At 45.6% G+C, this 25,635-nt stretch overlaps 1 protein-coding gene across 6 annotated transcripts in view; it reads left to right on the forward strand.

The window, feature by feature from the left end:
- The window catches only part of LOC143961945 (uncharacterized), a 208,777-nt gene that overhangs the window by 164,962 nt on the left and 18,180 nt on the right, over positions 1 to 25,635 (forward strand). For all 6 annotated transcript variants that reach the window (XM_077471284.1, XM_077471278.1, XM_077471281.1 and 3 more), the window contains one exon: positions 24,743 to 24,784. In XM_077471284.1, coding sequence (XP_077327410.1) covers positions 24,743 to 24,784 — 42 coding nt within the window. The remainder of the gene's footprint in view (positions 1 to 24,742; positions 24,785 to 25,635) is intronic.

The following is a 25,635-nucleotide window of genomic DNA, read 5'->3' on the forward strand; positions in this document are numbered from 1 at the left end:
AATACATTTTGGCCTAAATGTATGACTAAAATTGAGTTTATTGGATTTTTCTAATAACAAAAAGTAGAAAATATCATTTTTTTTCAAAATTTGCGGTCTTTTTACGTTTATATCGCAAAAAATAAAAATCGCAGAGGCAATCAAATACCATCAAAAGAAAGCTCTATTTGTGGGAAGAAAAGGACGCAAATTTTGTTTGGGTACAACATTGCATGACCGCGCAATTACCAGTTAAAGCAGCGCAGTGCCAAATTGTAAAAAGACCTCTGGTCATTTACCAGCAAAATGGTCCGGTCTGAAGGTGGTTAAGTGTCATTTCTGTCTTCTACTGTGTTCCTCTGCTATCAGCATAAAAAAAATCTGACATGTTTTCCTGATACTAAGAGAAAAAAATGTTACAGGGGAGGGATCTCAAGCACACATCCTGTGATTGACAGCCTCAACTCTGTTCCTGTGCTGTAAGAAGGGGGGGTCCCTTCCTTCCAATCAGCTCTCACTGTGTGTCTAACTTCAGCTCCCTGCCCCCTGTTTTCTGAACTCTCAGATAAGCTTCATAAATATGACACTTTGAACAGTAGAGAAGATGAGACTGCAGATAAACAGGTACAACCTATGTAGGAGGATTTGTTGTAACTTTTTATATCACCTGAGACCAGTCACTTCACTGGGTATGTGTAAGGGTTTACAACCACTTTAAAACAAGCCCAGACTGGGAAAACACAACCAGTGAGGAAAGCAGAAAGCCACCGGAAGACGACCAGTTGTCACTTCTGTCCATTGCATCTGACAGTCCACTATGTGAAGTCCAAGCTGGAATGCAAACCGCCTACACACATCCAGGCAGTAGGATGAGGGACAATGAAGATGTACCACAGAGACATGGTCAAGAAAACAAAAGTAGAATAGATCTCAAGTAGGCTAACCATAAGAGAAAACTGTATAGGAGTAAGCCAAGAACTCCACAAATGCTATAGAAACATCGGGAAGACTTTGAGTATACTCTAATGCCTTGTACACACGATCGGATTTTCTGACAACAAAGGTGGGATGTGAGCTTGTTGGCGGAAAGTCCGACCGTGTGTACGCTCCATCGAACATTTGTTGTCTTACTTTCTGCCAACAAATGTTGGCTAGCAGATTCTCAAATTTTCCACCAACAATTTTTTTGCACAAAAGTCCACGCATGCTCGGAATCTAGGATGAGCTGGAAGCGCTCGGTCTTGTAAAACTAGTGTTTGTAATGGAGACATCACGTACGTCTTGTACGTCACTACGTTTGTAATTTGTTGGCCAACATTTGTGTGACCATGTGTATGCAAGACAAGTTGGAGCCAACAACCTTCAAGCAAAAACCCAAGTTTTTTTTTTTTTTTTTCCATAAAATTTTTTATTAACAATAATAGAAAATGAGAACAGATATAGCAGTGAAAAGTGTAAGTTGAATGAACCGAAAACGTGCGCTGTCGCGCTCTAATACAGAAAACATCTAATTGAACATGTGGTACAAGCAAGTCACAATAATAATCAAACAATTGGCTGTGGCTCCGATGATTGCGGGCATATACAACCGAGCAGAATATGTGAGCATGTCAGGCCCTATCTTGCAAGATAAGGGATTAACGGTAATAAGAGTATCAATCACATATATGTTACGGAGCTTGACCTACAGTGTCTGTGGCCTGGATCACTATATCTGGAGTCTTGAGAAGATAGGTGTTATCACCGGTCTCAATGGGTTCAAGGGGCAAGGAAGGATATCAATCTGTCAAGCTGGGTTAATCTGAGGGGGGGGGGGGAGTCAGTCTTCTAAGGGGGGGAATGGGGCATGTGGGGAGGGTCGGTAAGAGAGTGGGGGTGAGGGAGGATGGGAGTTATCTAGGGGCATCGCCTTCTCGGCCCCCCCACCACAGCGGTGAGGGGGAGGGTTTCTCTCGGGGTCCCCGGCCTGCGGGAGCGCCCTTTGCGACCCCGTGAGGGGTATTCCCAAGGTACCCGATAATAATGGCTGGATTAGTCTAACAAGGAGGGATTGGGTAAACCAACTTAATCAGCTATTGGGACAAGGAGGAATGTTAGGGTTCATCAAGGAGGAATATCTGTCCGTGGATCGAAAGTGGGTCCAACAGGCCCACGTCTGAGCAAATTTGGATGGTGAATCTCGTGCTATGTGGATCAACTCTTCCATTTCGGCTATCCTTCCCACGCGTGTAAGACATTCAGACACCGTCGGGGCATTAGACGTGCCCCAGTGTGTTGAGATACATAGTTTGGCTCCATTTATCGTATGGATCCCCAGGGATCTTTTGTAAGATTGGGTTGAGATAGAGGCGTGGTGAAGGATAAGCCGAGCTGGTGTAAGTTCTAAAGGTTATGTAGTTATTTGAGAAGTTATGTCAACGACCTGCGACCAGAATGGTTGAAGCAACGGGCAATCCCACCAGATGTGGAGAAATGTACCTTTATCAGCAGAGCATCTCCAACATTTGTCCGATGTTTCAGGTTTGAATTTGTTCAAAAGCTCTGGTGTGCGATACCACCTGGTGAGTGTTTTGGAGTTATTTTCCTGTATTGCTACATTAAGTGAGCCTTTATGAGCTATTGTGAAGATCCGTTCCCAGTCTGCCTCAGACAGATCAAGCCGCAAGTCTCTTTCCCAAGCTTGACATGCCTTCCCGTCTTTAGGGGAGGCTGGTGTGAAAAGCAATGAGTGAGTGTAGGAGATCATATGTTGCTGTGTTGAGGACTGGGAGCATAACTTTTCAAATGGGGTTAGTTCCCGAGATAGACATGCAGCATGGTTATTAGTAGATAGAAAATGTCTGATCTGGAAGTAAGTCCAGCGTGGGAAGGGAGGGCTATTTGGGAGATTGGGGATTGCATTACGTTCCAGCAGTTTGCCTGCATGGAAGAAGTGGTGGGCTAGGATTGTATCATGTGGCCATGTGTTTTTTAAAAAGTTGCTGGACATACCCGGAGTAAACGCCGGATTTAGGCGGACAGGAGTTAGGGGACCCGGGCTTGAGGAAACACGGAATCTCTTGCAGGCCTCCCAGAAGCAGCCTAGGGTTGCTCCTATGAGAGGATGTTTCTTTAGTGTATGTGGGATAAGGGAGGCTGGAATCCACGGTGTGGACTTTAGCGGTAAGTCTGAGAAGGATTCTTCCAAGGATATCCAGTCTTTACTACCTTTGTGTAGTGACCAGTCGGCTATCCTGCCAAGATGGCAAGCCCTGTAATAATTTTGGATATCGGGGAGGCCGATCCCTCCCTTAGTTTTAGGTCTGGAAAGTTGAACGAAGCTAATCCTCGGTCGTTTGTGTTTCCAAAGGAACTGTAGTGATAGATGTCTAACTGTCCGGAAAAATGTTTGTGGGAGTTTTATGGGAAGCGCTTGTAATAAATATAAGATACGTGGGAGGACATTCATTTTTAGAATGGCTGCACGGCCAAACCAGGAGAAGTGTGGTCTATCCCACCTTCGTAGATCTTCGGAAATGGCACGGACCAGCGGGGCAAAGTTCTTGGCGTATAGATCTGACAGTTGAGTGGTGAGTTGGGTACCTAGGTAAGTAATGGCATCTTTTTTCCAAACGAAGGGGAAATTGTTCTGACATTGGGTAACTACATCATCGGGTAGGGAAATATTGAGGGCGTGGGATTTAGAGAAATTAATCTTTAAGTTAGAGATGCGACGGAATAGATCGAAATCCTTAAGTAGAGAGGGGATTGACGTCAGTGGTTCGGTCAGGAATAGTAGGACATCGTCAGCGAAGGCTGCTAGCTTGTATGTGTGTCCTGCCATTAGGATCCCTTTTATGTTGTCATTGGAACGTATGCATTGGAGGAAGGGTTCTAGGGTCAAGATAAAGAGGAGGGGGGATAGGGGGCATCCCTGTCTCGTACCATTTTGGATGGGGAAGGCATCTGACAGGTGGCCGTTTACTCTGACTCTTGCCATAGGCGTGGCATATAGGGACATAATGAGGTTATACATTCGAGTCTGTATTCCAAAGTGGCGCAGGACTGCTCCCAGATAGTCCCAGGCCAGCCTGTCAAATGCCTTCTCTGCATCCAGTGATAGAAAGAAACCTCTATGGTTTTGGGTGGTAAGCAAGTGGTGTAAGTTAATAGCTTTAATGGTATTGTCCCTGGCTTCCCTGCCAGGGACAAAGCCCACCTGATCGTTCATTATCGCAGAGGGTAAAAAGGGTAATAATCGGTTCGCTAAAATTTTGGCAAATATTTTAAGGTCTACATTGAGTAGGGAAATTGGCCTATAGTTGGCTACTGAGGTGGTGTCTTTGTTTTCTTTCGGTATGACCGTGATATGGGCTTCTAATAATCTATGAAAAGGAGTAGAGGATGGTGTAAGGGAGTTAAAGGCTTTAAGAAACGGGGATGATAGGAGGTCCGCAAAGGTTTTGAAGTATGGCGCCGAGAGGCCATCTGGGCCCGGATTCTTGCCAGGCTTTAGTTGTTTGATGGCCTTTTTAAATTCCTCCTCGGATAGGGGGTTGTCAAGATCACGAACCTCTTCTTCCGGAATAGGGTTGGGGCTGTATTTGTTGAGAAAGTCTGTGATTAGCGTTTGTCTGTTAATTTTACTCAATGGGGTGTCAGTTTGTTGGGGGAGATTGTATAGTCCTTTGAAGTAGTGTACGAATTGTGTTGTTATGTCAGTTGTGGCTGAGTAAGATTTACCCTTAGGGTCTTTTATTGTGTGGACGTTAGCGGTGGCCTTTTTGGTTTGGAGTGCTTTCGCTAACAACTTCCCACATTTGTTTCCTTGTTCATAGAAAAGTTTATGGGTCAGGGTAAATTTGCGCTGGGTCTTGTGGTTGAGAATGTCTAAAAGCGACTTCCTGGCCTGCGTAAGTTCCATATATGTGTTTTGGGCATGTGTTTGCTTGTGGGCCTTTTCTAGCTTCTGAATTTTGGTGGTCAGTTCCACGAGTATAGCCTGCTGTTCTCTCTTCCGGGCAGCTTTAAGGGTTATGAATTTGCCACGAATTACGCATTTGTGTGCTTCCCACAAGGTAATGGGAGATGTCTCCGGGTTGGCATTTTCTTGGAAATACGCATTAATGGATTCCCGTATATCTGTAATGTCCCTTTCTGAGGTGAGGAGAGAGGAGTCAAGTCTCCATGTTTTGGTGGCTGTGCAGCGTTCAGGGAATGTTAAAGTAAGAGTTACGGGATGGTGGTCTGCTAATAGCAATGGTTCAATTGTGGCTGATGTCATGAGGGGTAGATCCTTCTGCGAGACGAATATTTAATCAATTCTAGAATATTTATTGTGGGGGGCTGAAAAAAGAAAGTGTAGTCCTTTTCAGCAGGGTGGAGTGTTCGCCAAGTGTCATGTAATAGGAGTTCTTGTAATTGCAGCTTAATCTGTCTGAGCGCTCTATACGGCAGGAATGAAGACCCCGATGATGAATCTAGGAGGGGTTGTAGAGGCACATTAAGGTCACCCCCCAGAAGTAGGATTCCAGACTGGAAACCTATCAGGGCAGAAACTATAGATCGGACAAAACTGACCTGGGCTGTGTTAGAGCTGTATACATTAGCTAAAGTAACCGTTCTGTTGTGTATGGTTCCTTTCAGAAACAGAAAGCGCCCCTCTGGGTCTATAAGGGTGTCAATCGTATGCCACTTCACATTTTTTGACAATAAGATTGAGACCCCTTTCGTTTTTGCTATAGGATTCGGTGCATGGAAAGCTATCGGGTACAAATGGTTTGAAAATTTCGGTATGTTTTTTGCATGAAAGTGGGTTTCTTGCAGGAATACTATGTCCGCCTTCAATTTGGCCATCATATCTAAGACTTGGCTACGCTTCTCAGGGATGTTCAGGCCCTTAACATTTTGTGAAACCACCTTAACTTTGGTCAGTGGCATGGTATTACGTGTGCCAGCCATGGCAGACTGCTACCGAAGGGAGGATCCCGAGAGGAGTTCTCTGGGGTAGAAGTTAGCCTCTGTGTGTGTTTCAGTTTGAGAGGGAGGATCGGAAGGGACAGAGAAGGCGAGGCCCAGGATTGAAAGGAAAGGGGGAAGGGTTGGAGGGGTAGGAGATCTACAGGGAGTGGGGGTGAGGAAGGAGGGAAGAGGGTAAATAAGATGGGATTGGTGTGTGGGGTAAGGAACTTACCGGGGGTATGTGTAGACCAGCTACCTTACCCTGTCACAGAGGAGTACGTCCGGTATGGGTCAACGGAGATATTCACTTTCCCGTTGTGTGGGGGGGTGAAAGACGTCCGAGAATCAGTCAGTGGTGTTGCTGGTCCACGGGAGGTCTAGGCTAAAGTCATAAGACGTTGGAGCAGATGCCTAGTTTGTACATTAGGGGAGGAGAAGAAAAAGATTAGAGACACTGGATCACAGAGCACAGTATGAGGTCCGTAAAATGTATCACAGCATAAACATGTACATAAAACATATTATAAACCCACAAATTTATAAGTAAAACCAATAGTAACTTCAGGGGGGCAGCTTTGGATAGGGCTTCATTGTGGAAAATGCCCTTCGGAAGTTGGAAACAACATGTAACTGTGGTGAGCTGAAGGACTAATGCTATCCTGACTGTTGGGTTGCACAGGGTGGTAAGCTACACTCTGGATGGGGGGATAAGGTGCGTCATTCTCTCGTTCTCTCTGAGGGTTAAAAAAAAAAAGTGTAGGAAATTTGTAGAGTGTAGACAACTAGAATGTCAGCTGCGTCAGTTTTGGGCTCTAGCAGTGGTCGAGGTGCTCTAAGTACGTCAGCTTCTTAGGAAGTAGAGTGTGGGGTGATCAGTTTCCGACTATCTGAGAGGCAGGAATGGGGGATGTCTCGACCAAGTGCGTCTCAGGGTAGGTTAAGGTACTAGAGTCGTAAGGTGCACCATAAAATAAAGCTTCCGAGGAAGTATTGCCACAGCGCGTCATGAGGTCGTGTGTTAGATAAAGAGGTGTATCTATACCAAGCCTGGCGATTTTTTTTCTAGAGTACAATATTAACGTGTGGGGACCACTATAAAGAGAGGGATAAGCAGAAAACTTGATAACATAGTAAATTGCAGTGACAAAAGCTAAGCGTTTCAAGAACCTTGAGTGCAACCCCATCCCCCACCGCCCATCTTCAAATACTTTATCCCCATAAGACAGAGCACATAATCATAAAGGAGGCATCTTGGCGCAGTGAGAAAAAGAGAAGAAGGAGGGGCAAGTGTATAGAGATGAAGAGGGTGTTGGGGAAAGAGTAGAATGCGTCTCCGCAGGCAGTATAGGACCATTACAGTGTGTATGTGAGACGCATGCTGACCAAGTTGGGTCTTCCGGTGTCAGTTATGTGTCAAGGAATGAATGGACACTGGTCCTGGCGGTGGTCACGGAAAAAGGGGGGGGGGGGCAAGAAAAATTTCCCCTTCCACAGAAGACAAAAGGTATCAGTATCCTCCCCATCTCCCTGTACTGAATAGTTGTTCCATAAGGACCGTCTATCCGAATCCTGGTCGCTGGTCCAAAGAGAGAGTTTCAAGCAAGGGGGAATAAGTATGTTCAGGGTGACAGGGCACGTCGTTTCGTGAAACGTAGAGGGCTGGCGACCTGTGGAAATTCTTGAGAAGAGAGCGTAGATATGATGAGATTCCCAACAAAGGACAGTTCTGGGCCGGAATGTACCTGAAGATGGACAATGATATGAAGTCCAGACCCTCAGGGCCTATCTGGCCTTGCTCTCCTATGGGCGGGAGAAGCAGTGGGGCTCTGGCGGTCTCTCGGATCCCTCTGAGTCAGCGGCCTAGGGGACAGCGATCTGCGTCTTCGGATGTGGAAATCGTCCCGCACCGGTATGGCTTCCATCGAATTGGTTCTTGGCAATGGAGGGTTGCGGTAGGCTCTGTACCAGTCTGGAAGAGCCACTAGAGGAATTTGTAGAATATTGCAGAATTCCCTGAGGTCCTCCGGGACTCTCAGATTAGCCGTTCTTCCTGCTGATGAGGCCGATAAGCAGAAGGGGAACTTCCAGCGGTATTGGATCCCTTTGTGGCGGAGGACGTCCAGAAGTGGACGTAAATCTCTCCTATTTTGAAGGGTTATGGGGGATAGGTCTTGAAATATTTTAACCTCTGCCCCTTGGTAGTTTAGGTTACGGCGATCTCTGGCTCTACGCAGTATGTCCTCCTTCATTCTAAAGCTTGTCAGGCAGCAGATCACATCCCTGGGGGGATCTGTATCTCTACCCCTGGGTTTAAGCGCTCTATGCAGTCTTTCCCATTCTATAGGGGATTCAGGGGGTCTTCCCAGCAAGTCATTAAAAATCTGTACTGTCACTTGGGTTAGGTGGGCCTGATCAACAGATTCGGGGATGCCTCTTACCCGGAGATTATGGCGGCGTCCACGGTTGTCCAGATCTTCCACGTGTCTGTGGATATCTCTGAGCTGGCTGCTGTGGGTATGTGAGGCATGTTGCAGGTGCTGCATGGTGGTGTCATGGCGGGCCGTCATTTCTTCCAGCTCCTCCATCCTTACGTGAAGAGACTGAATGTCCCTCCTGAGGTCAGTGATCACCGCTGTAAGGGATTCTTTAATATCCGCTGCCACCGCCCTGAGATCCTGCATATTAAGCGGGCGGGCAGCGGTAGCACTGGCTGTGGGAGAAGCTTCTCTGCTGTGTGATGGGCTGAGGCTGGATGCTCGTTGTTCCGAGTAGGCCCGAGGTGAAGCCGCGGCCTCGCGTGATCGGGCCCGGAATATCTCCGGAATACTGCGTTCCGGCGGCGGATCCGTACCTCTCGGGGAGCGCGACCACGACTGCGGTGACTTTCCCTTCAGTTTCCCCATGATGTCGCTGATTTTAGCTCCTAACTGCTAATGGTGTAGCCTCCGGTGGAGAGAGCCCGAGGATCAGGCAGCCATCTCCATACGGCGCCAAGCCACGCCCCCCCTTTAGTTTTTTTTGTCTTAAAGTTCGATCGTGTGTACGGGGCATAAGAGAACCAGTCCTTTAGACCAGGCAATGAGAGTATTTGACACTCAGGTATTCATATCAGAATAATTTACCTCCAACATGGAATCTTCTTACTAGGAGAGTTTGAACCTAGTGAGGAGGGACTGTCCAGATTAAGGGAAGTGAGAAGAACACTGGGGGGAGTTGGGACTGGATTTTATGCTATTCTAAGTGATTGTCCTAGGGGGTGGGGTTGGCTCACAAGTAGTATACTGCCATGAGAAGAGCCAGGAAGAAGGTTATGTGGGGAGTTGGGGTGAGCCGAACACTCCCCCCCCCCCCCGGTTCGGTTTGCACCAGAACTTGAATTAAATATTCCGTTAAATATTGTGCCTGGGGTCTCCTTAGTTTGCCTGTAAAGTAGCGCATCTTTGCCATGTTTAGAACAGTACCACAGCAAAATTACATTTCTAAAGGAAAAAAGGTCATTTAAAATTGCTTGCGGCTGTAATATATTGTAGGATCCTGATCGGATAACAATCATTGAAAAAAAAAGCATGGGTTCCCCCCCAGTCCATTACCAGGCCCTTTGGGTCTGGTCTGAATATTGAGGGGAACCCTGAACCAAAATAAAAGAAATGGTGTGGGGGGTCCCCCCAAAATCCATACCAGACCCTTATCCGAACATGCAACCTGGCAGGTCGCAGGGAAAAGGGGGGGTGAGAGGAGAGAGCGTGGACGCCTCCCATTGAGCCAGAGTTTTTCCCTGGATTTTTTTTAAGTCGTCTGCACTGTCATCGAAGATAGAGTTACATCGTGGGACATTTTTTTTTTTCTTAATAAAGGACTTGTCCTAAACTGTCTCCTGTTATTTTTACCATTTTGACACTTTTTTGGTGAATGAGTAGGGGTACAATGTACCCAATACCCATTCACATAGGGGGGACTGGGATCTGGGGGGTCCGCCCAGTCCGCAGTCTGCCACAACCACCGGGCAAGGGTTGTGGGGAAGAGACCCTTCTCCCCATCAACATGGGGACAAGGTGTTTTGGGGGACCCCAAAACACCCACCCCATGTTGAGGGCATGTGACCTGGTACCGTTCAGGGGGGGCGATCTCTCATCCCCCCCTTTTCATGCGGCCTGCCAGGTTGCTTGCTTTGATAAGGGTCTGGTATTGATTTTGGGGGGACGCCCATGCCATTTTTTTTATTTTGGCATGGGGTTCCACTTAAAATCCATAACAGAACTGAAGGGCCTGGTATGGATTTTGGGGGGGACCCCCATGCAATTTTTTTTTTTTACTTTGGTAAAGGTTCCCCTTAATATTCATACTAGACTCAAAGAGCCTGGTAATGGACTGGGGGGGGGGGGGGAATGTCGTTTTTTTTCAATGATTTTTATGTATATTGCCAGGATCCGGCAATACATTACAGCCGCAAGCAGTTTTAAATTACATTTATTCCTTTACAAAAGTAATTTTGCTGCTCTCATTCATAAAACTATGTACTTCTACCGTGAAAGCAGCCTTACATAGTGTGGGGCGTAAGAACTCAGCTCCCCGAGCCATGATTGGCCAAAGGCACCCTGCCTTTGGCTAATCATGGCTCTCACAGCAGAGTGTGCTGTGATTGGCCAAAGCATGCAGATCAGGTGCATGCTTTGGCCAATTCGAAGCCATCAATGCACTGCGACCTCTCAGTGCATTGACGGTCTTGCCGTTCATTATGCAGGCGCTCAAATTTCCCATGAACGTCCCATAATGTTCAGTTTCCGACGAACGGGCGAACATCAGGCTCATCCCTAGTGGGGAGAAGGACGGATGAACTGAGCCGGCACACATAGTAATTAGAAACTTGCAGGACAGGAGAGGACTATGAGATGCAAGGCGAGTAGGGCTGGGCTAGAGACACTATAGGCACATTTTAGGCCATTAAATATTAATATACTGTATTTATCGGCGTATAACACGAGCCGGCGTATAACACACACCCCAAGTTTAGGAGGGAATTTAAAAGAAAAAAACTTTAAGGAAAAAAACTTACATATAAATGCCCATCAATGCAGCCTTATCAGTGTCATTTGCAGCCTTCCATTGCAGCCTTGTCAGTCACTTGCAGCCTTACATTTAGCCTCGTCAGTTATTTGCAGTCTTGTCTGTGGCTTTGCCATTTAAAAATGGCGCCGCCGAGATACGGAGCGGATGTCCTGTGTATCTCGGCGGCGCTCGGTAGTTCTCGGCCGCTCTCGGCGGCTTTCGGCTATTTTCGGCCCGCACTTGGCCGTTCTCGGCTATTTTCGGCCTATCTTGGCTATTTTCGGCCACACTCAGCCATTCTCCCGGTGGCTTTTGGCTTGTAGTGGGCGAAAATAGACAAGAGCGGCCGAGTGCCGCCGAAAATACCCCGAAGCCGCAGAAAGCGGAAGAAAGGGTTAAAAATAGTGGGGGATTGGCATATAACACACACCCCCAATTTCCCCCTGATTTTAGGGGGAAAAAATTGCGTGTTATACACCAATAAATACAGTATTAAAATTTACGAAAAAACAAATTCAGTATTTTGCTTTCCTTTAAGTGCATTTTTTTTTCAAGTTGGTGACAGGATCGGTAACTTTATTTTTGTCACAAAGAGGTTGGCAAGCACTTGGATAGATTGTAGAAGTGATCGGGTGGCTTAGTAAATGGGTTAAAAATGGGGAAGTCACATAAACTTTGACTTTTGTTTTAAACAGTAAGAAACGAAAGTATCTGCTGAGGGAAAATGGTTAGACTTCTCCTTCAGAGGCAGCTAATTACAGTGGTCACATGATCAGACCGATCAACCCCCCCCCTCCCAGACTTAAAGGGGTTGTAAGCCCCCCCCCCCCAAAAAAAAAAAAATCTGCAAGACAAAGGCATAATGAGCTAGTATGCATACTAGCTCATTATGAAATACTCACCTTAGATCGAAGCCCCCGCAGCGGTTCCAGTACACAGCTCCGTCCGGTGACATCAATCTCAGAGTTACTTCCGGGTATCGCCTAGACATGCGCGATTAGTTTCATACAAATCGAAAATTCGTAAAAAATTTCCGCAAATTCGGGAGGATCCGAAATACGAATTGGTATGCTTCCGAATTTTGTACGAAATATGACATTTTATTTATGAAATTTTGGATCCAAATTCCTAACGAACATTCGTAATTGTTACGAAAAGTTAACGAACTTAAAAGTTAAAACCCCAGGAAGTCAGCACAGCACAGGGATGGTGGGAGCCCCTCACGATGATAAATTCATCATATCGACCATTCGGAATTGTTACCAAAAGTTAACAAATCTAACCAAAATTCGTATTTCGTACGAATCCAAATTGAATTTCGGACATGAATTCCGAAATACAAATGAATTCTAATACGAAACAGAGCGTAACGAAACGAAACAAATTTATTGACGGCGCCCATGTCTAGTATCGCAGGCTCGATGTTTTGATTGGCCTTAGCCGCGATGACGTCACTCCCCGGTAGCGGCAGACTAGCTGAAGCAACGGCAAAAATGTATCATTGCTTCAGTGCGCATGTGCCAGTGACATTGGGAAATGCTGATACAGGGGATATCTCCTAAACTGGGCAGGTTTAGGAGATATCCGGGGTAGCTCCAGGTAAGCCTTATTATAGGCTCGCCTGTAGTAAAAAGTGGATCTTAAGGGTTTACAACCACTTTAATGGCCCCAATAAAAGGGACACCAGGATAGGATGGGAAGGAGTTAAAAAAAAAAAAACATGTCCAATGCAATGCAGCAGTTTTCAAATTGTGAAGATTGAGCAGAGAGAAAGGAAGGTTAAGCCCCTAGGAGAAGCGCTCTCCCGAGGGGGGTTGCCTTGCGGTCCGAGTCCAGCATTCGGTTTCCATAGACACGAATGCCGGACTTTGCCCCGTCCCCCAAGTCTTTGGATTTGATTGACAGCAGCGGGAGCCAATGGCTGCTATCAATCTATCCAATCAAGAGCCTGGACCTCGTGGAGGGAGAGCACATCTCCACCAACAGAAATACGGGGCTCAGGTAAGTAAACCGGGGGGGGGGCTGGGGGGGCCAGTCACTGCCAGATGTTTTTTCACCTTAATGCATAGGATACATTAATGCAGGGGTCTCCAAACTTTCTACACAGTGGGCCAGCTTACAGTCCTTCAGACTTTAGAGGGGCCAGACTGTGACCTTTGGGAGTAGTAAAAGTCCCCGCAACACAGGGAAAAACAATGCCCCATCTTTGGTGTCAGTGGGAGGCATTGTATCCCATCGTTGGTGTCAGTGGGAGGCATTGTACCCCATCGTTGGTGTCAGTGGGAGGCATTGTACCCCATTGTTGGTGTCAGTGGGAGGCATTGCACCCCATCGTTGGTGTCAGTGGGAGGCATTGTACCCCATCGTTGGTGTCAGTGGGAGGCATTGTACCCCATCGTTGGTGTCAGTGGGAGGCATTGTACTCCATCGTTGGTGTCAGTGGGAGTCATTGTACCCCATCATTGGGGTTCAGTGGGAGGCATTGTACCCCATTGTTGGTGTCACTGGGAGTCATTGTACCCCATCATTGGGGTTCAGTGGGAGGAATTGTGCCCCATTGTTGACATATTTGGGCCTAATTGTTGGTGTCATTGGGTGGACTTGTCCCATCTTTGGTGTCGTCATGAGGAATTGTGCCTCCTCACTGGTCTCAGTTATATTTACCATTGCTGGTATTAGTGGAGGAAATAGTGCCCCAAGAGCCAGATAAAAGCAAGCAAAGGGCCGCATCTGGCCCCCGGGCTGCAGTTTGAAGACCACTGCATTAAGGTGAAAAAACACGAGGGTTTACAACCCCTTTTAAGATTTCTTCTTTTTTTTAAACCATATAAAATGTAAAAAAATTAAAATGTTAAACATCATGTAACTAAAAATAAAATAAAAATATAAAATGGTGATGTTGGGTGGGAAAGTGGTTGGGTTTGGTCCAAAATTCTGCTCTCGGCACTATCCAAGGTTGAGTTTCTTCCCTTTCTCTGGTGTTTCAGAAACCATCACCCTCTCAATCCTTCATTATGACAAATGTACAGGGAGTCTCCAATGAAGCTCTAATGCCGCGTACACACGACTTTTCGACGGACTAGTTCCGACGGTCTTCCCGACTGACTTTCGGCGTAGTTCCGATGGACTTTCCAAACGAACAGACTTGGCCACGCACAAGCACACCAAAGTCCGACGAATTCGAACGTGATAACGTATGACCGGACTAGAATAAGGAAGTTCATAGCCAATAGCCAATAGCCGCCCTAGCGTCGGTTTTCATCCGTTGGACTAGCATACACACGAACTGATTATTCGACTGGACTCGAGTCCGTCAGAAAGATTTGAAACATGTTTTAAATCTAAAGTCCATCTCTTTTTTAGACAGCAAAGGTCCGATGAAGCCCACACACAACTGAATTGTCCGGCGGATTTGTTAATTCGCCCATCAATCTATGGGATCTGAATCGGGTTCTCTCATTTACATTTTAGATCTACATCGGATCTTCTTGTGTTTTTTTTTTTTTTTTGCCAAAAGGTTTCCCTTATGAATAAGGAGGTGGTATTTGGAGGTTTTATTTTATTTTCAGTGTGTACATGATTGTTCCATGTTGATAAAGGCTTTAAGATTAATTTTTGTTTTTTTGCAGTCAGGCATTCATTTAAAAAAAAGGTGTGCTTTGGTTTCATGGCTGACAATTTAAGGTTTCCATTTCTTATTTTTTTTTTTTTTTTTTGATTTTATTTTAAATGCCAACATAAACATGAAAAACACCTTTCATCATTTCAGTGCAATGTGTAATCTCTTTAGGTTTTTATTTTTTTATTTTTTTTTATGAATTTTTTAATGAATTTTATCAGGAGACTTCTCCAAAATCTGACAGAATTTTCTGTTTCCTCCTCAGACAAAAGTATTAGAGAAGAAATGTCTCAGATGAATGGTGAGCGCATGAGGAATCTGGACCGCCATTGAGTCTCCAAATTATATCTTTTTTTTTTTTTGTTTTTAATCAAAACCTTTTTTAATAACTTTATAAACAATCCATACAAAACACACATGCATCCCATGTACATATTAAACACTTCCGCCCCGGAAGTATTTGCCCTCTTAACCACTTTCAGCCCGGACCATTTTGCTGGTCAAAGACCAGACCACTTTTTGTGATTCGGCACTGCGTCGCTTTAACTGACAATTGCGCGGTCGTGTGACGTGGCTCCAAAACAAAATTGACGTCCTTTTTTTTCCACAAATAGAGCTTTCTTTTGGTGGTATTTGATCACCCCTGCGGTTTTTATTTTTTGCGCTATAAACAAAAATAGAGCGACAATTTTGAAAAAAACACATTATTTTTTACTTTTTGTTATAATAAATATCCCCCAAAAATATATATAAAAAAAATTTTCCTCAGTTTAGGCCAATACATATTCTTCTACATATTTTTGGTAAAAAAAATCGCAATAAGCGATTATTGATTGGTTTGCGCAAAAGTTTTAGCGTTTACAAAATAGGGATAGTTTTATAGCATTTTTATTAATAATTTTTTATTATTTTTTTTTTTTACTAGTAATGGCGGCGATCAGCGATTTTTATTGTGACTGCGACATTATGGCGGACACATCGGACATTTTTGACACATTTTTGGGGCCATTGTCATTTATACAGTAATCACTGCTATATAAATGCAGTGATTCCTGTGTAAATGACACTGGCAGTGAAGGGGTTAACCAGTGGGTGGCAGTGTAGGGGTTAAGTGTTCCTAGGGGAGTGTTACTAACTGTGGGGGGGTTGGGCTTTCATTTAGTGAACACTGATCTCTGCTCCAATCACATGGAGCAGAGATCAGCGTCACTAGTTGCTAGGCAGAATGGAGAAATTCTGTTTACAACGGCATTTCTTCCTTCGGCCGCTCCGTGAGACGATCGCGGGGATGCCCGCGGCGATCGAGTCCGCGGGTCCCGCGACCGGACTCACGGGGGTCCCGACCAGCGCGGGAGCGTGCCGCCGGCGGTGCGCTCCCGATGGCAGGGCGGCAAATTTAAAGGGACGTACATGTACGCCCATTTGCCTGCCCGTGCCATTCTGTTGACGTACATCGTCGTGCGCTGGTCGGCAAGTGGTTAATGACCAGGCCATTTTTTACAATACGGCACTGCATTGCTTTAACTGACAATTTGTGTGATGCTGTACCCAAACAGAATTCATGTCCTTTTTTTTCCACAAACAGAGCTTTCTTTTGGTGGTATTTGATCACCTCTGCAGTTTAAATTTTTTGCATTATAAACAAAAAAAGAGCGACAATTTTGAAAAAAAAAATATATTATTTACTTTTTGCTATAATAAATATCCCAAAAAATGTAAAAAAAAAAAAAATTCATCACTTTAGGCCAATATGTATTCTTCTATATATTTTTGGTAAAAAAAAAATACAATGAGCGTATATTGATTGTTTTGCGCAAAAGTTATAGCGTCTACAAAATAGGGCATAGATTTATGGCATTTTTATTACATTTTTTTTTTTTTTACCAGTAATGGCGGCGATCTGCGATTTTTGTATTGGGACTGAGACATTACGGCGGACAGATCGGACACTTTTGACACTTTTTTGGGACCATTGACATTTATAAAGCAATCTGTGCTATAAAAATGCACTGATTGCTGTGTAAATGTCACTGGAAGGGAAGCAGTTAACACTAGGGGGGCGATCAAGGGGTTAAATGTGTTCCCTGGGGAGGTGTTTCTAACTGTTGGGGGGAGGGGACCAACTGGAGGAGGAGAGAGATCGCTGTTCCTGATCACCAGGAAAAGCAGATCTCTCTCTCTTCCTCTGTCAGGTGTGTTTACATATCTCCATTCTGGCTCTCGATCGCAGGTGGCCAGTGGACATCACAGCCGCTGGCCACGGGCTTTGGGTCCCCCGCCGTGCAGCGCACACGCGCCTGCTATGGCTTGTAAAAGAGCCGATGTACCAGTACGGCGATTCGCAGGAACGAGCCGACCTGCCGATGTACAATGACGGCAGCTGGCCAGCAAGTGGTTAAATCAGATCCTTTTTTTATTCATTTTATAAGCAATAAATACAAAACACACATACATCCCATGTACATATTAATAATTACAGTAAACATATATTTTATATATATTCCAAGAAAAAAAAATCTATAATATCCTATTATCGCTATCTATCTATTCCTGGTCAATCAGATTTTGCCGTTTTTATAATTGCATATCCACCTTTCTCAGTCATAAGGGAAAAAATGGTCACCACCTTTTCCCTACTTCCATTGTATTCCTCCAACCTATTATCCCTCTATTCCTAACTATCCCTCTCTTCCCTGCCAGTATAGGTGAAGTTTGGGGCATCTCCATAACATATGTATTAAATTGACTGGACCCCAATTGCATAGTTACATAGCAGGTGAGGTCGAAAAAAGACACATCAGTCCATCAAGTCCAACCTGGGACGTTAGGGTGAATCCCCACGCTGCCATTTAAATAGCTTCTCCTCAGTATGATAGGTTCTATGCAGGACGAATAGTTGGGTTAATTTTTGTGTAGGAGATATGGAAACCATGGGCAATGCTGACAGTGCCGCCTCCCATAGGTCATCGGATATAGGCCCTAAGTCTCATGCCCATTGTGCCTTTGATGGTATATCCACCGATTCTTGAAACTTATAAAAGACACAATATTGTTGACATATAAGAACCCTCTTAGCATCCCTGTCATGTACCTGATCTGATGCCAGTATGCAGAGAGGTGGTCCCCATGTGGCTGGGTGCGGTATACCTCTGAAAGTGCCCCAGAAGGTATACGTCCCAAAGAAGCAAGGGTTGCCCGCAAGATTTTGGATGGGTCCAGAAGAGAGTCACCTCATGAGGATTGCCAGGGCGTGGCGGTGCACAGGAGGCCAGGAACTCCCGGCTGTGCTTGGAATAAACCAAGAGCAGTGGTCATCAACCCTGTCCTCAGGGCCCACTAACAGGCCAGGTTTCGAAGATAACTGAAATACATCACAGGTGATATCATTTGCTGCTCAGTGATTGCAGTATTCTAGTCTGCATCTCCCCAAGGTAATATATAAAGCCTGGCCTGTTAGTGGGCCCTGAGGACAGGGATGATGACCACTGCTTTAGAGGACATCAGTGAACGCCCGGCTGAGGTCAAACACAGGATGACAAGAAGCAAGAACAAATCCGTGAATTAAGCTAAGGTCATAAACTGTTAATCAAACAGAAGCAAATTCCATATAGAAAGATGGGGTCATGCACAGATAATCAGGCACAGGCAAGATACATATAGCAAGCCGGGGTCATGCACGGGTAATCAGGCAGAGGCAAAGCCCATATAGCAAGCCGGAGTCACGCATGGTTAATCAGGCAGAGGCAAAGTCCATATAGCAAGCCGGGGTCATGCACGGGTAATCAGGCAGAGGCAAAGCCCATACAGCAAGCCGGGGTCATGCACGGGTAATCAGGCAGAGGCAAAGTCCATATAGCAAGCCGGGTCATGCATGGGTAATCAGGCAGAGGCAAAGTCCATATATCAAGCCGGGGTCATGCACGGGTAATCAGGCAGAGGCAAAGTTCATATAGCAAGCCGGGTCATGCATGGGTAATCAGGCAGAGGCAAAGTCCATATATCAAGCCGGGGTCATGCACGGGTAATCAGGCAGAGGCAAAGTCCATATAGCAAGCCGAGGTCATGCACGGGTAATCAGGCAGAGGCAAAGCCCATATAGCAAGCCAGGGTCATGCACGGGTAATCAGGCAGAGGCAAAGTCTATATAGCAAGCCGTAGTCATGCACGGGTAATTAGGCAGAGGCAAAGTCCATATAGCAAGCCGTAGTCATGCACGGGTAATCAGGCAGAGGCAAAGTCCATATATCAAGCCGGGGTCATGCACGGGTTATCAGGCAGAGGCAAAGTCCATATAGCAAGCCGGGGTCATGCATGGGTAATCAGTCAGAGGCAAAGTCCATATAGCAAGCCAGGGTCATGCACGGGTAATCAGGCAGAGGCAAAGTACATATAGCAAGCCGGGGTCAAGCATGGGTAATCAGGCAGAGGAAAAGTCCACATAGCAAGCCAGGCTCATGCACGGTTAATCAGGCAGAGGCAAGATCCATACAGCAAGCCGGAGTCACGCATGGGTAATCAGGCAGAGGCAAAGTCCATATAGCAAGCTGGGGTCATACACAGGTAATCAGGCGGAGGCAAAGTCCATATAGCAAGCCGGGGTCATACACGGGTACTCAGGCAGAAGGAAGGTCAAGGAGCAAGCCAGGGGATGAATCGAGAGAGGAGGTCAACAGGTCTGGAACAGGTCAAGAACAAGAGATCCAAGCAATAACAGAGGTTCAGGGATACAGGAAGCTGACGACAAGCCAGCAACTTGGATCAGACAGAGGCAGTCTTTTATAGGCCAACAGGGGGATCCATCTATCAAATGATGCGCCCATGGCACCCATTTCTTCTACTGGCAAGCCTGCCAATACTTCCACAGCCATTTCCCTGACAATCCCTTCTAGACAACAGTGAGATTATTATAGATTTATTGAGATTCAATACATGGCATTGGGCCTGTGCCTGTATCCTAAGCTGGAGAAAGTGTAAAGATCTTTGTTTTGGGATCCCATATTCATTACTTAATTGTGTAAAAGTTTTTAACACATCATGATGATGAAATAGTTGGAATATATACCTCAACCCTTTAGTCTTCCATAAATCCAACTCTTCCAATTTACTTAATTCTCCATAGCTGGAATTTTTCCACAACGGGGTAAATAACGTATAACCATTAACCCTTATTTTTCATTTTCTGCCACATTTTATCAAATAATTTACCCATTAAGAAACCCTTATTGCGTAACAGGTTTCCCGTCTCTAGGGATGAGCTTAGTGTTCGACTCGAACATCGGCTGTTCGCCCGTTCGCGAATTCGGAACGTTATGGGCCGTTCGCGCCAAATTCATGTGGCACTCACGGCCCACAATGCACTGAGATGGCGCAGTGCATTGCTGGCTCATGATTGGCCAAGCATGCACTGTGACCCCGCATGCTTGGCCAATCACAGCGCCGGCAGCGAGGAGAGCCATGATTGGCCACAGGCAGCATGCCTGTGGGCAATCATAGCTCAGGCTGTGTAGTACACGCCCCACACTATATAAGGCCGCCAGCGCGGCGGCCTTGTGTAGTGTGTTGGCGTCTGTAGCAGTTAGTGGGTGTTCTGTGTACCTTCAACACAGTATACACCGATCGTTATCGGCCGATTTTTCGTTCTTGCTCTTCTGTAGTGGTTGTTGTCTGCGTGCCCTGACCGCAGTATACACCACTATATCCACCTATATAGCTAGCGATATATCTATCTTTTATAATAGAGCTTGCAGTCAGTGTTAGGAGATTGTGCGTGCTGTCTGCGTGCTCTGAACGCAGTATACACCGCTATAGCCACCTATATAGCTAACTATCTTGCTCGTTTTAAATAGAGCTTTCAGTCAGCGGTAGGAGATTGTGCGTGCTGTCTGCGTGCTCTGAACCCAGTATACACCGCTATATCCACCTACATAGCTCTTCTCTATTTGAGCCATCTGCAGGAGTTAGTGGAAGTTGTGTGTGCCTCCAGCACAATATACACTACCAATTGCTGGTTTTCCCAACTCCCTTCAGGCCATTACCATGTCTGGAAGGCCAGCAAGGAGAGGCAGACAGGCACGAGCCGATAAAAGAGGGCAAGCAGGCTCTGTGTCTAGAGACAACAGTGCTGGTCGTGGACGCGGTGCATCGTCATCATCAGCACGTGGCCATGGGACACGCTTGTCCTTCTTTTCGGCAGCTGGACATGTTGAGCCGCAACATGCCAATGACTTGGTAGAGTGGATGACCAAGCCCTCTTCATCCTCCTCATCCTCTCTCACCCAGGCTCAGGGTACTAACAAAGCAGCTGCCAACGCATCGTATTCCCTCCTCTCAATGTCATCATCAGTGACTCCTTCCCTAGACCCACCACGTCCTCCTGAGGAGTCTCCTGAGCTCTTTGAGCACAGTGTTGGGTACATGCTCCAGGAGGATGCCCAGTGTTTTGTGGGCTCTGATGATGACACTCAGCTAGAGGAAGGCAGTAGCGTGAGCACAGAGAGAGGGGATGCTCAAGAAGGACAGCAATCTGGCAGTCATGTTCCACAAGCTGCAGCATACTGCCAGGTTTGCTCCAGCAATGAAGAGGGAGGGGATTATGAGGGCACTGACTCCACGTGGGTGCCTGGTAGGAGAGAGGAGGAGGAGGAGGCACATGTCCAACGAGGCAGGATGCCCTCCGGGGGCCAGCTTAGGGGCAGCACACCGACTGAATCACACCGCAGAGCTCCGCCTGTGCAGGGTGCTGCCTCTGCGCGTTATTCTAAAAGTTCTTTGGTGTGGGCCTTTTTTGAGACGAGTGCATCAGATCGCATCGCTGCTATTTGCAACATATGTCTCAAGCATATCTCGCATGGCCAAACCATCAGCCGCTTGGGCACCACATGCTTGACCAGACATATGTTGACCTGCCATGCAGCTCGTCGGCAAGCTTACCTCAAAGATCCACACCAAAGAACAAAGCGGACCTCTCCTTGCTCCTCATCAGCTGGGATCTCCAACCCCACTAGACCTTCAGTCCTCTCTGAAACCTGCATACATAATTCTGTGGAGGAGCTAGTGGAAGGAGATCCTGCATACATAATTCTATGGAGGAGGAGGTAGTGGAAGGAGATCCTGCATACATAATTCTGTGGAGGAGGAGGTAGTGGAAGGAGATCCTGCATACATAATTCTGTGGAGGAGGAGGTAGGGGAAGGAGATCCTGCATACATAATTCTGGGGAGGAGGAGGTGGTGGAAGGAGATCCTGCATACATAATTCTGTGGAGGAGGAGGTAGTGGAAGGAGATCCTGCATACATAATTCTGTGGAGGAGAAGGTAGTGGAAGGAGATCCTGTATACATAATTCTGTGGAGGAGGAGGTAGTTGTGATGGAACCTATCCCCCACACTCCGCTTGAGTGCTTCCGTCAGTATACGGCTTCCTAAGTCCTGGGACATGAGTCCAATGGATATGGCTATAGGAACCTCCAAGAACTAGACAACACCAGTCTTGGAGTACTTCAGGAATAGTCTGTTATTTGAGATTTTACACAAGTATATACAGCAGGATGACTAAAACCTAACCTAATTAGCATTAGCTAATTATCTAATCATTGACCCAGACTAGTTGTCGGGGAGATAGACTTTTCAGGGTAAGATTTTATGTCTCCTAGCTCACTGACTGACTATTCAATACACATTACCATAAACATCAACACAGGGTTAATTAGCACAAACAATAGTTTGGAATACTCTTACAAGCTAGACTAGCTTCATTTACACAACAGACAAGTGGCTGGAGTTGATGACATTAGCATCTAACAGTTTGTGTCTCAACAGTATGATTCAGTCACTATTGCTTAAATGGCAAATACATATCCAGAGTCTGGGTGTCTTGGGGGGGCACGGACCTGAATCCAAGTAACACCACCTCAGGGGTCCCCAGGCATACAGCTCACAAAGAGCACCATTCCCCCAAATGCCATGGCCCATAATCGCAAGCAAGAGGCTGGCATTCAGTCCCCTCCACAAGCCTTGGTCCCAGCTAAGTCTGTCACAGTAGTGGAAGGAGATCCTGCATACATAATTCTGTGGAGGTGGTAGTGGAAGGAGATCCTGCATGCATAATTCTGTAGAGAAGGAGGTAGTGGAAGGAGATCCTCCATACATAATTCTGTGGAGGAGGAGGTAGTGGAAGGAGATCCTGCATACATAATTCTGTGGAGGAGGAGGTTGTAGAAGGAGATCCTGCATACATAATTCTGTGGAGGAGGAGGTAGTGAAAGGAGATCCTGCATACATACTTCTGTGGAGGAGGAGGTAGTGGAAGGAGATCCTGCATACATAATTCTGTGGAGGAGGAGGTAGTGGAAGGAGATCCTGCATACATAATTCTGTGGAGGAGGAGGTAGTGGAAGGAGATCCTGCATACATAATTCTGTGGAGGAGGAGGTAGTGGAAGGAGATCCTGCATACATAATTCTGTGGAAGAGGAGGTAGTTGAAGGAGATCCTGTATACATAATTCTGTGGTGGAGGAGGTAGTGGAAGGAGATCCTGCATACATAATTCTGTGGAGGAGGAGGTAGTGGAAGGAGATCCTCCATACATAATTCTGTGGAGGAGGAGTTAGTGGAAGGAGATCCTGCATACATAATTCTGTGGAGGAGGAGGTAGTGGAAGGACATCCTGCATACATAATTCTGTGGAGGAGGAGGTAGTGGTAGGAGATCCTGCATACATAATTCTGTGGAAGAGGAGGTAGTGGAAGGAGATCCTGCATACATAATTCTGTGGAGGAGGAGTTAGTGGAAGGAGATCCTCCATACATAATTCTGTGGAGGAGGAGTTAGTGGAAGGAGATCCTCCATACATAATTCTGTGGAGGAGGAGGTAGTGGAAGGACATCCTGCATACATAATTCTGTGGAGGAGGAGGTAGTGGAAGGAGATCCTGCATACATAATTCTGTGGAGGAGGAGGTAGTGGAAGGAGATCCTGCATACATAATTCTGTGGAGGAGGAGGTAGTGGAAGGAGATCCTGCATACATAATTCTGTGGAGGAGGAGGTAGTGGAAGGAGATCTTGCATACATAATTCTGTGGAGGAGGAGGCAGTGGAAGGAGATCCTGCATACATAATTCTGTGGAGGAGGAGTTAGTGGAAGGAGATCCTGCATACATAATTCTGTGGAGGAGGAGGTAGTGGAAGGAGATCCTGCATACATAATTCTGTGGAGGAGGAGGTAGTCGAAGGTGATCCTGCATACATAATTCTGTGGAGGAGGAGTTCCTGGAAGGAGATCCTGCATACATAATTCTGTGGAGGAGGAGGTAGTGGAAGGAGATCCTGCATACATAATTCTGTAGAGGAGGAGGTAGTGGAAGGAGATCCTGCATACATAATTCTGTGGAGGAGGTAGTGGAAGGAGATCCTGCATACATAATTCTGTGGAGGAGGAGGTCCTAATACCCTGCACCCTCCATCTCTGTAGACAAACAAAAAAAAACGCACATGCAGTTCTAATACCCTTGATAAATTAGTGCCAAGTGCAGATACACAAGGCAGGCCATGTAGCTAGTATTACGAGTATCTCTCTCTCTCTGCTCCTTTTTCATGTTTTTCTAAGCTCTCTTTGTATATTTTCTTGGAAACAAAATGTATTCTGTACAGAGCTCAATAGCTCAAGCTTAAATATACCGTTACATACACAACTGATATCATTAGGGAAGTGACTCACCCTTCTAATGTCACTTTCTGAATCAATTGTAAAGATTTAACGTGAGTCGTGTTCTGAACGACTGTTGTTCTGAGCAGTCACATGTTTCCTTCATAGTCTGATCACCCTTCCTGTCTGTGGAGAGTCTTGTTGTCCAATGTTTCTGATTCATATTTACTTTTTTTATTATATATATTTTTTTAGATTCTGGATTGACAAAGGATGTATCTGTACAGAGCTCAATAGCTCAAGCTTAAATATTCTGTACATACACAACTGAAATTGTTAAGGAAGTAACTCACCCTTCTAATGTCACTTTCTGAATCAATTGTAAAGATTTAACGTCGTTCTGAGCAGTCACATGTTTCCTTCATAGTCTGATCACCCTTCCTGTCTGTGGAGAGTCTTGTTGTCCAATGTTTCTGATTCATATTTACTTTTTTTATTATATATATTTTTTTAGATTCTGGATTGACAAAGGATGTATCTGATTTGCAGAAATCAGGTAATTATAGGAAATCTATTAAAGTGTATGAAAAACTAAAAAACTGAAAAGATGCAGCGCTGAATGTATATATAAACCTTTGCATGTGATCCAGGGATGTGACCCAAACTATAAATAGCTCAGAAAAAAGTGCCAAGTGCATATACAATCAGTAAGTGAACTGAGAATTTTTATTTTCAAAATGGTGACATAACCATGTGTACAGTGCTAATTACATATATGATCAAGGAGTTCTCATAACGGTTTATAGGCAATGAAACCTAATATGGTACTCAAACCAAAATATAAAGACCTGTGATGGCCACAAAATATTTCATAAATAATACCATCTATGTGAAAAGTAAAGTCCAAACTAGCAACATAAAAGTCACTCAAATGAAAATAAAAATAAAGTTCATCATATCATATGCAATCCCTTGAACACGATAAAACAATAAAAAATCACATGGGAAACAGCAATGGAATTGGATGCAAAACAAGGTGATATTCACACACGACACCCGTGAATGTGCCTCCAACACTAGGGAAAGGGGATGGGTACTCTTACCCAAAGATGTGGACCCACATACCAGCAGCGGTGAGTCAAACAAGCATGAACAATGTTCCAAAGTCGCTCTTCAGCTCAAACTCCTTCAAATGACCTCACCAATTTATTTATGGCTTTGTGGGAGGAGAATGTCGTCTATGCTCTACAGAGGCCTGAATTGGCCATGTGGGCTAGATACGTTGACGACAACCTCCTCTTATGGAAATGGGATGAAGAGTCCTTACATGACTTTATGGCCACGCTTAATGATAATGAGAGAGACATTAAGCTGAGCTATGAGACTAGTGATACTGCAATACGCTTC

Source organism: Lithobates pipiens, unplaced genomic scaffold, assembly GCF_037356315.1.
Source record: "Lithobates pipiens isolate NorthernLeopardFrog02 unplaced genomic scaffold, aLitPip1_a1.2 Scaffold_8, whole genome shotgun sequence".
Taxonomy (NCBI): domain Eukaryota; kingdom Metazoa; phylum Chordata; class Amphibia; order Anura; family Ranidae; genus Lithobates; species Lithobates pipiens.